Genomic DNA, 12,113 nt, shown 5'->3' with positions numbered 1-12,113 from the left:
CTATGTAAATCCTAAGCCTATAAAGCGGCAGTCTAATAAGACGGAGTGAACTCCAATTTTCTCCTCCCAATCTCTCTTGTCTCTGTTGTTCTCTGTACTTCTTATACTTTATTTCTAATGCATTATCAGCACTCTTGATTCAATTTCTTTTTGTTGAGTTTTGATTTTTAGCTGAGCTAGAGTCGTTGCATGGTTTACCGTATTTTTATACTCAACTATTAGATTTCATGATGCTCTCAATTCTTTTCGTACATTTATTCTCTTATAAATTTTTTCTCTACAACGAGTTTCATGCCACCAAACTATTTGTGCGATCAAGCTTTGCGCGATCTATCAAGTTTCGTCACGTAAGGGAACTTTGTGCGACGAAAGAAGGGCATTGTTGCGCAAAAATGTCATGATCATAAAAGATAAATTAAAAAATTATGCGACAAAGGGTTTCATTGCGCAAGAACGAACTTGTAAACACGAAAATTATGTGTCGAATGAAATGAGAACACGTGTGCAAAGTAGATATGTATTGATTTGAATTTGTAGGTTACAATCTCTATTTATAATTTTCCTCTGATTGAGTCTTCAAATTTGACGTAGACAGTTGATTGTTGATCCAAGGGTCGCTATGACTTGATCTCGGACGAATGGTTGAATGATTGCTTCAAGTTTTGAGCTTGAAAACAACAAGTAGATGATCTTCACCTCTAGGGTGAGACAAGGGTAGTGTTTGATGCGGGATTTCTTTGCTTCAAGGGTCTTGGCGACTTGATCTTGAAACGAACATTGCTACAAGTTTATAAGCTTGCAACAAATTCTTGAAGGAATCGGCACGAGCGCTTGTTGATTTTTCAAGGAAGTGCTTGAGCTTTGGTCGACAGAAAGCTTCAGCTTTGGTTGAATGTTCTTCGAAGAGAGCTTTGGCAACATATTAGTCTTCAAAGGCTTGGCAGAGGTTCTTTTGTGTAGAGATTTTTTCCGACCCCAATGCTTGTGGGAGGACCTTGTATTTATAGGTTTCTCAAGGCTTGCCTTTGGGAGGATTTGACTTTGATTTGTGTCCTAATATGTCCATGAGAGAATTTAGGCATGTTTTGTGTATTAATTTCAGCTACTTTCCTTACTTTAGCCGAATTTAAGAACCTTGTTGGCTATTTTGTGAGCAATCTTCCATTCTTACTTGTTTTATGAAAATGCTTTAACTTTTTCCGATTTTGAAAGATTTTGGACCTCCTTTGCCTAATTTAAAATACGTCTCTTCTTTTCGCCGAATTTAGGGAATGTTCTATACTTCCGTTGCTTAATTTGTGCCACATGTCATTGATGACTTGTCCATTTGTGATGAGTCATATGCCACGTGGAGCTTTGTGATTCATCGTTTTATATGCAACGAAATTTACATGTCTACAAATGCCCCCACTTCAAGGCGCGTTGTAGGCATGTGCTTGTCACATGTAGGAAACATGTTTTGAAGTTCTGCAATTTGAATGTTCTAACTCAAGGGTCGTTGAGACTTGATCTTGAATTAGTTTGTTTCTTCAAAGAGCTGTAGAGGCGTATTTCTTGAATAAAACATTTCTTCAAGGGCCGTAGAGGCTTCCTTTGAATTGAAGTTGTGAATTTCGCCAAGGGCAGGTGAGGCGTATTTCTTGAACGGAACATTTCTTCAAGGGCCATAGAGGCTTGATCTTGAAAGAAATGAAAACTTTTCTTCAAGGGCCGTAAAGGCTTGATCTTGATGAAATGAGCTTCTTTCTTCAAGGGCTGTAGAGGCTTGATCTTGAAGGAAAACTTGAAAATGGATGAATCGACACGTACTTATTGTGCGTGTTGATTTTCCATAATTTTTTACAAAATGCATTTGGCACATTTTGAACTTTTCCTCATGGTTGTAGGAAAACAAACTTCTTTCCTTGTGGTTGTAGGACAACAAACATTTTTCCTTGTGGTTGTAGGAAAACAAACTTCTTTCCTTGTGGTTGTGGGACAACAAACACTTTTCCTTGTGGTTGTAGGGAAAAAAAAACGTTTTTCCTTCCTTCGATAGGAATCCTCTTCAATTTTGGTAACAAAGATGACTTCCTTCAAAATGTTGGAAAGCTTTGGTGATTTCCTTCAAGGTTTTGGGAAGATTTAATGCTTATTCTTGGGTGAGTAAGGTGTGCATTTTTACATTCCTTTTTTTCTCTTATCCCATGGCAAGGGGAATTTTTTTTTTTTTTTTGTTTCTTGTTTTGTCCCATGGCATGCAGGAGGGATTTTTTTCCTTTCTTCTTTTGATTCCACAGCAAGGAAGGAGTCTTTCTTCCCTGTTTTGATTTTCTACCGCAACGGGGAAGTATTTTTATTCCCCTTTTGATTCCCCATGGCAAGGAGGTATCCTACTTTCCTTTTCTTTTTTTTTTCTTTTTTTTTTTTTTTGTGGGAAACATGTCGTCTGACCATTTTGAGGTCGATTTCTCTTCTGGAAAATTCTAAAAAAATATGGGAAACGTAGCTTTGTCTCTTATCTAAAAAAATAATTTTGAAAACTGGAACGTTTGGCTTTAGGGAAAATTATGAAATTTGGACACAATGATCCTCAACCACTTAGCTTCCTTCTCTATTTGCCTTGCATCAAAACGCTTTCGGAAAGTTAAATTATCACCAAAAATGTCCTGCCTGTGCAGATTGGCTGAAACTTGCCATTTTTCTTAGATTTTGCTTCCTTCTTTTGGTGGAAATGTACTTCCTTGTTTTTTTTTATTTTCCTTTTGCTATTTGGGTATGTATTTCCCTTATAGCATTAGGAAGAAATTGACTCCTATATATAGGACCATTGAGTGTGTATTTTTTTTTTCCACACACACAATTGCTTGTTGTGGGTTTGTTGTTGCTGCTGTGCCCAATAGTTACTGCTTGGAGCTTGTTGCCATGCGTCACTTTTACCGTGTGGGGTAGTGCCTTTTGGTCACAACTTTCCTCGAGGGGTGACGTAGTCGTGCCTCTTATCGCAACAGATGAGGTTGTTTGCGAGTTGCCGCTATTTGTTTTGGGCGTATCACAAGCTTTCCCAGGAGGCTCAGGGTAAGTCAAGCGAAAAGATTTCTTCATGGATCCAATTTTGTTACTAGGATGTCATGAAGTACAAAAGGCCTTCAAAGAAAAATAGTCGCAATAAGACAACTAGGCCGAAGGGAGACTCGGATCCATCAAGTGTTATTGGTCCAGCTAGACGCCGTATTCCTGCTGAGTTGAGAGCATTGAGGATCTTGGCATAGCACCAGAGCACTTGGAAGAATCTTACCTAGCTGATCTCTTAGCTTGTTGGCTTTGTGCGTTTGTTTTCCCCAAAGACGATGTCAACCTTATCCGTCCCGAAATCTTCAAAGTTGCTAGCAAGATGGCTACAGGTGAATCTTTTAGTCTTGCTATTCTGGTCTTAGCCAACATTTACAACGGCTTGAGTGTTGTTTCAAACTCGGCGAGCACTGAAGATCGTGTTGCGGTACTCCCCTACCATTAGGTGTACGGTTGGTTGGGTAAGTACTTCGGCACTCATTTTTCTTCGTTCGTTTCAGACAAGCCAAGGCCTTTTTCATCAACTTTAGTCAAGCCAAGGCCTTTGATGATGAAGTATTCTGGTGTGCTTTATGTGAAGAGTTTTGACGATTCACAAGCGTAAGCGCTGTTTAGAAATTGTAACAACTTGAGGATGGACTGCCTAGTGAGAGTTAGCTTGGCGCGACGAGGCCCCATAGATAATTCACACATTTATTCTTCCGATTTGTCTTATCTTACAAGTCTTCGCTTGGGGTATGTTTCTTTGCGGCAAGGAGATCGATGCATTGTTTAGCCTTATAGTCATCACCGTTTTAGTAGGCAATTTGGTTTTGTTCAACTTGTGCCAGGCAAGCGGAAGGAAGTCACATAGCCGACACCCTTGCAAGCCGTGTATATGCATTGGGAATCTTGTACCAGTTCATGCACAAATGCTTCGATCACCCTTCCGGCCAAAAGCGAGTTTAAAAGCAAATTGGTGGCCCATACCTACGTAGGTTGGTTCTCAAAGGTGTACCGTGGTGACTTGGGGACGACAAGTGGTACCAATTCTTCTCATTCACACAATGATGCACCAAGAGAGGGTTGTCATGTGGTTCCTATGCAGCTGACACCTCTTGATTATGTGTGTGCATCTCTTTTGCATACTACGACTTTAGCTCCTCAACGCCTGTGTCATCTTCTCATTATCCGGATGCTTCTGAAGAGGAGGGTGATGAAGTTGATTCGCATGAAGATGAGCTTGTTCTGCAGCAGCGTCAACATATTTTGAACAAGCAATCGTGTGAAGGTGATTTGGATGATAGCGATGTAAATTTCCATCACAAGAAGAAAAAGGTGCTTGAGCCTCTTCACTTTAACTTGGCAAACATGAGTGTTCATTCTTATATGGAGATGTTATTTGGAGGCGATCTTCCTACGACCGAGGAGATTGGGGATTCGCCTGGTACAGAGCTCATTCCAAATCCACCAAGTTGCCCAAGTTTGTCATATGTAGGTGAAGGTGTACAGGAGCCTGTCATGCGTCTACACCTTTGCCGGCTAACTCTGAGCTCTCTTTGATGAGGCCAAACCTTAGTGTCACTGAGCAGCTTATCCATCACATCAACCTTTGCACAACCATGGATATCAAAAGCCATATTGAGAAGAGGATTTTAAAATGTCTGTTGGAGGACTTTGCTTTGCTTGAAGATGACTTATTGAAGCTTGTTTCTGCGATTGACCATCTTAACCTTGATTCTTCCTTCTTGAAAGCCAAGATTGTCGAATTTATGGCTACCTTAATTGAGTATTCTTCCTTGCATGCTATTTCCTTGAAGAAATTGAGTCTAGAGAATAAAGCTCAACAACTTGCGGCAATAGACTTATCAATTGCCTAAGCTCAATCTTCTCAGTAAGCTGCTTCGGAAGGTTATCAAGTCATAGGGACTTCTTTGTCTTCCGTCCAGGCATGGCTAGAAGTGTTGGCATGTGAGCGACAGCAGTTGGAAACTGAAGCATCACGACTTCAAGGTGTTCTTTCGGAGCAAGAAGCTACATTTTCCCATCATCAATAGGAGATTTTATGCTTAGAGCAAGAGAAGGGTGCGGCCATGGAAGTGCCCACCTTGTCTCTTACCAATGTAGAGACTTTAAGGACTTTGGAAGGGTTGCTTAAAGATCATCGCCATAGTTTTAGGGATATAGCTTTCAAGTAGTGTCTTCCATTTTTGTGTTTTAAGCCCTTTTGCCTTTGCTCATTTTTGTAATAAGGCTTTGTAGCCTCGGTTGGGGAAGGATCAAGTCATGACATAGTTCAAGGAATGATGGATTGCGGCGATTTTGGATGGTGATTTTTTTTGTATTTTTGTTTTGTTTTATTTTGCCGTACACTGTTTATGCTCTTGCGGGGCTAAAAGCGTTGGTTGTCGCCCTATATGCTCGTGCGAACAAGGAGCATTGCGTATCATTTGGTGCCATTTGCAGTTTAAACTAATGCAAGCAAGGAGCATTGTGTTGTTTTTAGTTTAGGCTCGTGTAAGCGAGGAGCATTGGGTGTTTGCCTTAGGGGTAGTATCGCTTCAAGAATCTACCGTTAATGGGGCCGATATTCAAGCTATCTTCTGCCATGATTAAGTTAATGTCGTTGGTGTAGACCTCATGTACTACGTAAGGCCCATCCCACTTTGATGTGAACTTGCTTTTTGGCTTGTGAGTTGTGATGATAGGCCTTCGTAATGCCAAGACAAGATCTCCAGTTTGGAAAGACCTTGGGCGGACCTATTTGTTGAACGCCTTGGATAGCTGTGCTTGGTAGCATTCCAAGTGTTGTTAAGCTTCGAGCCTCCTTTCGTTGAGTGCTTCGAACTCTTGAAGTCGCAGCTTTGCATTTTCCTCTTTAATCAAGCCTTCTTGTATGGCCATCATTAGTAAGGGGATTTGATTTTCTAGTGGAAGAACAGCTTCCACGCCATATACGAGAGAATAATGCATCACTTGGGTAAGAGTCCTATGTGTCATCCTATATGCCCAAAGTGCTTTGCTTATTCTTTCGTGCCAGTCTCGCTTTATTCTGCCGATTACCTTCTTCAGGAGGCTACACAGCGTTTTGTTGAATGCTCCTACAAGATCGTTGACTGGAGCATGATACATAGAAGACTTGTGCTGTTTGAACTTGTGTTTCTCATAGTGCTCATCCACGAGTCGGTTGGAGAACTGTTTTTCGTTGTTGGTGATGATGTAGTGAAGCACACCATATCGATAGATGATATGCTCTTTGATGAAACAGACGACATTTTCCTTCTTGACTTTTTTTAGGGGTACAGTTTCAGCCCACTTGGAGAAGTAGGTTGTTGCGGCTAAGATGTAAGCCTCTCCAGCAGATGATTTTGGTGCAAGTGGTCCCATGACGTCCAATCCCCATGCATCAAATAGCCATGAAGCAACAGTAAGGTGTAATGGCTCAGGCGGTTGATGTATAAAGTTGGTGTGGAATTGGCAGGCTTGGCACATTTTGGCGTGTTCCAGGTAATCCTTTACCATACTTGGCCAATAGTAGCCCATCTTTTTGAGATGGAAATGCAACTTTGGTCCAGATTGATGCGATCCGTATACGCCTGAGTGTGCTTCTTCCATAGCTTGATTAGTTTCTTCCTCACCTAGGCATCTTAGAAGTACTCCTTCAAAAGACCTTTGTAGTAAAGGAAGCGGGGTGCTTATCGACGTATTTTAGAACGGTGTCTAGGATCGTCCGAAAGCTTTCCATTATCCAAGTAGTCAATTAGTGGTTGTTTCCATTCTTTAGTGTCGACTGAAAGTACTGAGATGATGTTTGTATCATCTAGTAGCATTTTAATGACGGGTGGGATCACCCATCTTTGGCAAACTGGCACGTCTGTAGCTTCGTCTTCTCCTAGCGCCATACTTGAGGCTAAGTTAGCAAGAGCATCTGCCATTTGATTTTCTTTTCTTGGCACATATTCTAACGTCATGGCCTCGAACTTTCGGAGCAGTTGAGTTGCTAGCCAGAAGTATGGGACGAGATCATCTTTACTCACTTCATATTCAGTCAAGAGTTGATTGATTATGAGCTTAGAGTTGCCATATTCTTCTAGCGTTATGATTTCCATGTCGATCGTCATTTGGAGTCTGATAATTAGCGCTTAGTATTTAGCGTTGTTGTTGGAGCATAGCTCGCTTAGCCGGAAGGAATAAGGTAGTATTTGTCTTTCTGGTGACATGAATACTACTACTCTTGCCCCTGCTCCGTCTACTAGTATAGATTCATCGAAGAACATTTTCCATGTTGAGAAGATGTCGACGTAGAACACTTCTTTGTCAGGCAAGTTCTTTGACATTTTCCAATCGACTAGGATTGGATGATCAACAATGAAGTCTGCTAGCACTTGTCCCTTAATGGCTTTAGCCAGAACGTAGATGATCTCGTATTGATTGAGAAGCAATGCCCATTTATCTAGTCGCCTCGTCAAAACTAGCTTGAACATGACCTATTTCACTGGGTCAGCTTTGGCAACCAAGTGGATGGTGTAAGCATGCATGTAATGTCTGAGCTTTTGGACATCAAAGACTACAGCAAGGCACTTCTTCTCGATTGGGGTGTAGTTGAGCTTGGCCCCCATGAAGGTTTTACTTAGGTAGTAGAGTGCTCTTTCTTTTTTGTCTTCATTTTCTTGCGCTAAGAGTGCTCCAATGGAACCTTCTTATGTAGCAATGCATAGGATGAACGGCTTTCCAAACATAGGAGCTCCTAAGACAGGTGGGCTTGCCAGTACCTTTTTATGCTTTCGAAGGCATTATGGCAGACATCATCCCATACCAATGGAACGTCCTTCTTCATGAGTCGACTGAAGGGTTAATAGCGTCTAGCGAGGTTGGAGATGAAACGTCAGATGAAGGCAAGTCGTCCTTCTAGACTTTTCAGCTCGTGTAAATTCCTTGGCTTGGGCATGCTTTAAATGGCCTTAATCTTTGATTAGTCCACTTCAATGCCATGTTGCTTAACAATGAAGATAAGGAACTTCCCAGAAGTGACACCAAATACACATTTTCACGGGTTTAACTTAAGGTTGTAGTGTCGTAGTCTGTCAAACACCATTCGTAAATCCTTCAAGTGATCGGATATTTTCTTGGTCTTGACAACTACATCGTCTACGTAACATTCTACGTTTTTGTTCATCATGTCGTTGAAGATCCACTGCATTGCACAATCATATGTAGCTCCAGCGTTATTCAAGCCAAAGGGCATTACCTTGTAGCAGTAGATACCTTTTAGAGTGCGCAAGGTTGTTAATTCCTCGTCTTTAAGAGCTATACAGATTTGATTGTACTTAGGTGAGCCGTCCATGAATGATAGCGCCTCATGGCCAGTGGTTGTGTCCACCATGATTTCAATTCGTCATTCGAGCAAACATTGTTGAGGTTGCGAAAATCTACGCAAACACGTTTTTGTCCAGACTTCCTAAGGACAATGACGATGTTAAAGATCCACTTAGGGTATTACACCTCTCGAATGAAGCCTGCTTTGATTAGCTTGTTAATCTCGGCCACAATTTGTGGGATGAGTTTGAATCGATATCATCTTTCAGTTTGTTTTATCGGTCGCTTTCCAGGCTTAACTGCCAAGTGATGCACGGCAATGGTAGGGTCAAGGCCGAGCATTTCCTTGCAGGTCCAAGCAAAGACGTCTTTGTAGTCCAACAGCAGTTGGTAATACTCCTCCATTTCATCTGCGCTTAGTAGTGCACTTACGACGATAGGCTTTAGCTCATTGATTATGCCTAAATTTAGCTCCTTGAGATCATCTATTGTGGCTTGCCCTCGATCTTCGAGTTATGGTGGCGCAGCAGTGACATCATCCTTAGGAACTTTATCTTCCTCATCTTCTTGGATCGTGATGTGGAAAACGTCTTGGACCTCTTCTTTAGTGTCGTCCACTTAGGCTTGTTGGCGTGAAGATTGCCTAGTGTAGATGATGGTGCACTTCTTTACCTTCGAGTGTCCTTTTATGTCCACTTCTAAGGTTGCTTGGCGCTTCATCCTTGAAGGAATCGAGCTGCGAATGTCATCTTTTTCTGCTAGACCGTCGAGCTTTTCTTCTTTTGGCATTGTCATTCTTTTCCTAGAAGTCTTCTTAGTCTTTATAAGTATTTCCAAGGCAAATTGTCGTGGAGCAGAGCTAGTCGTGTTGCTTTGTTTCCTAAGTTTTGACAACCTTTCGAAGACAAAGCTTTGGGGTGTTGACGTGTTAAGCCGTTTGAAGATAGAAGTTCGTTCTTGACCTCTAATGCGATCAAGTGCTGAAATTCTAGGTTTTGAACAATTTAACCTATCAAAGACTGATGTTCGAGGGGCAAGTTTACACTGATGTGTTGAGCGCTAGCATTTTTGACTTTTCTTGAAATCTTCATGGGTGTATTTGGTGTGAAGCTAAGTCCAGCTTTGTTGTTGTCAACTATGTAACCATGCTCCTTCAACCTCTTTTGAGTCTCAGTAAGGTCACGTTCTTTGTCATTAACAATGTTTGCATTCTTCTTTCCAAGTTTGTAGGCGTTTGGGTTAAAGCATTCTTCGATCCTCTTGGTTGGAAGAGTGCTTGGTTTCGTCCCTTTTGGTAGGGGTTGTATGAAGCCTTGCGGTGGCTTTGATATTTTAGCATCACCTAGCTGTGTCAAAGGTAAAATTACATTTTCCTTGAGCAACTTTATGTTGTCCTTTTGTAGTTGTATATCGGCTTTGCTTGTTTCAAACAGGGATTGCCCTCTCTTTCTTCTCGACATCAGGATGTATCGAAAAATGGGTGTGTTTGATCCTTTTAAGGGCATTACATTCCCTTTGGTTGTTACAGGCTTAGCGGGCTCATCATTGTTTTTGCTTGAAGATGCCACGACTTCCCCTTCTTGCTCTTTGGGCACGGCTTGCCATTTCTTCTTTTTGGGTGCAGCTTTGCCTGTTGACTTGATCTCTTTTGGAAGAGCTTCAGGCACTGTATCTTCATCCATTTAGAACTTGGCTTCTGCAAAGTGTGGTTCAACTTCGGTGAATGGCTTGGTGTCGCATTGTATCACATTTACTCATTCTCGATAATATTTTAAGCATTGGTGGAGGGTGGATGGCACCACTCCATTCTTATGGATCTAAGGCCTTCCCAATAGCAAACTGTAGGAAGTTCTCGCATCAATCACATAGAATATCGTGCTCAACTTGAGTTCGCCAATGGTCATCTTGACGCGGACCATGCCCATATTATTTTGTCTTCCTTGGTTGAAACCTTGGATTAGCGTACGACTTCGAGACATTTCGCCCACCTTTATGTTGATTGTAGTCATTGTTGACTTTGGCATGATGCTTATGGCTGAACCACCATCCACAAGCATGCAGTTGACTTTGTGCTCCTTCACGTACCCAGAGATGAAGTGAGGAGGGTTGTGAGGCTTTGACCCTAGCAGCAAGTTTTCGTCAGTGATGGTGATTGCGTCATGGGCGGAACAACATGTGGCGTATTTATATGGACAAAGCTCTAAGCCTTTGTCTTTGCTTTCTTGCACTTTGTCATCGAGACTCGCCAAAATCGCTATTAGTGCTCTTCTCATCTTCTTGGGCAATCGTAGTGCCTCCTTGAAGCTAAAGTATGCCACCAGGCTTTCTTCAGGCGTGGGAGTTTTCTCTTCCTCGACGGCTATAGCTTTGCCCTTTGAGGGGTTTTCTATCTCTACTTCAACCATGTGACAAGCAGCGGTAGTGCACTGTTGGAAGAAATCATTCAAGAAGTACTTGTGCAAGGAGACGGGCATGTCTGGCTCTCGCTTCATAGGTTCCCCAACGTACATCAGCTTAGCAGCTCTTACGTTTATCTTGGGCTTCCTATTGTTGCGGGGGCGGTGCTTTCTCGCTTGTTCAACTTTTGGATTGATAGCTTGTGGTCTTGGCTTCCTTGTCTTATTGTAGGTCACCAATGTCCACCCTTCTTCATCGTCGGTAAGTGCATTTTGGTCACTTGCCTCTATGGATGATTGTGTAAAAGGCGATGTGTGGCTTGAGCATGGACGGGAATGAGCATACGTCACTTGGAGAGGCACGTGATCGAATGATCCAAACACAATCGTTGTAGTGTGTATTGCAACCATGTCTTCAAGATCAAGTTTAATTTACCCTTGTTGTGCTAGCTTCATGATGAACTCCTTAAAGACGAAGCACTTGTCAACATGATGGCTCACGATACCATGGTATTCGTAGTACTTAGGATCGTTTACACGATTTATCTCTTCGGGACGCTTGCATTCAGGCAAATCGATCACTTTCTTCTCTAGTAAGTCGTCTAGTATTGTGGCCACGTCAGAGTCCGGAAAAGGGTACGTCTTTTACTCCATCTTCTTCAAGGTGTTTTTGTACCTATCTTGGGTGCGAAAAGGTTGACCTCTTTTTATCTCCTTCACTTTGTTCTTAGAAGAAATCTTAACAGGCGTAGGGGAGGTCTTGAAGGGAGTAGTGTTAACAGTAAAAGCTTCATTAGTGGGCTTCTTCCCAGTCTTGTTTACATTAAGAGTGAACACCTTGTCCTTCTTGAAATCGGTGATTGGCTCCTATTTTCCATAGTTGGCGATACTTAGCTTCATGTTATGGGAATGAGTTGCCAGTTCCTCAAATGTCCTCGACTTTATGCCTTGGAGAATGTAGTGTAAGCCCCAGTGCATGCCTTGAATATACATCTTATTGGAGGAGGCTTCAGAAAGGCTATCCTTGTAATCTAGACTTAATGAGCACCATCTATTAATGTAGTCGACGACCGATTCATCATTCCATTGCTTTGTACTTGTTAACTCCAACATGTTTACGGTGCGGTATGTGATGTAGAAGCGATTGAGGAATTTCTTTTCAAGCTGGTCCCAGCTGTTCATGAATTTGGTCTCGAGGTCGGTGTACCAGTCAAAGGCATTACCTTTCAGCGAGCGCATGACTACTTGACAAGGTAGTCTTCCTCTGTCCCAGCGTTGTTGCAAGTTTCGATGAAATGAACAATATGTTGTTTAGGATTGCTCTTTCCATCGAACTGCATGAACTTTGGCGGCTGATAACCCCTTGGCATC

At 42.1% G+C, this 12,113-nt stretch overlaps 1 protein-coding gene across 1 annotated transcript; it reads right to left on the bottom strand.

Annotated features, from left to right (window-relative positions):
• Window positions 1–6,725: 6,725 nt before the first annotated feature.
• On the bottom strand, window positions 6,726–7,151 carry LOC137734255 (uncharacterized). Its single transcript, XM_068473551.2, has one exon. It carries the CDS (start codon window positions 7,149–7,151, stop codon window positions 6,726–6,728), a length of 426 nt encoding a protein of 141 aa, XP_068329652.2.
• Window positions 7,152–12,113: the final 4,962 nt, after the last annotated feature.

Source organism: Pyrus communis, chromosome 7 (genome assembly GCF_041283825.1).
Source record: "Pyrus communis isolate YQ-2024b chromosome 7, ASM4128382v1, whole genome shotgun sequence".
NCBI lineage: Eukaryota > Viridiplantae > Streptophyta > Magnoliopsida > Rosales > Rosaceae > Pyrus > Pyrus communis.
This window is presented reverse-complemented; position numbering and strand designations above follow the sequence as displayed.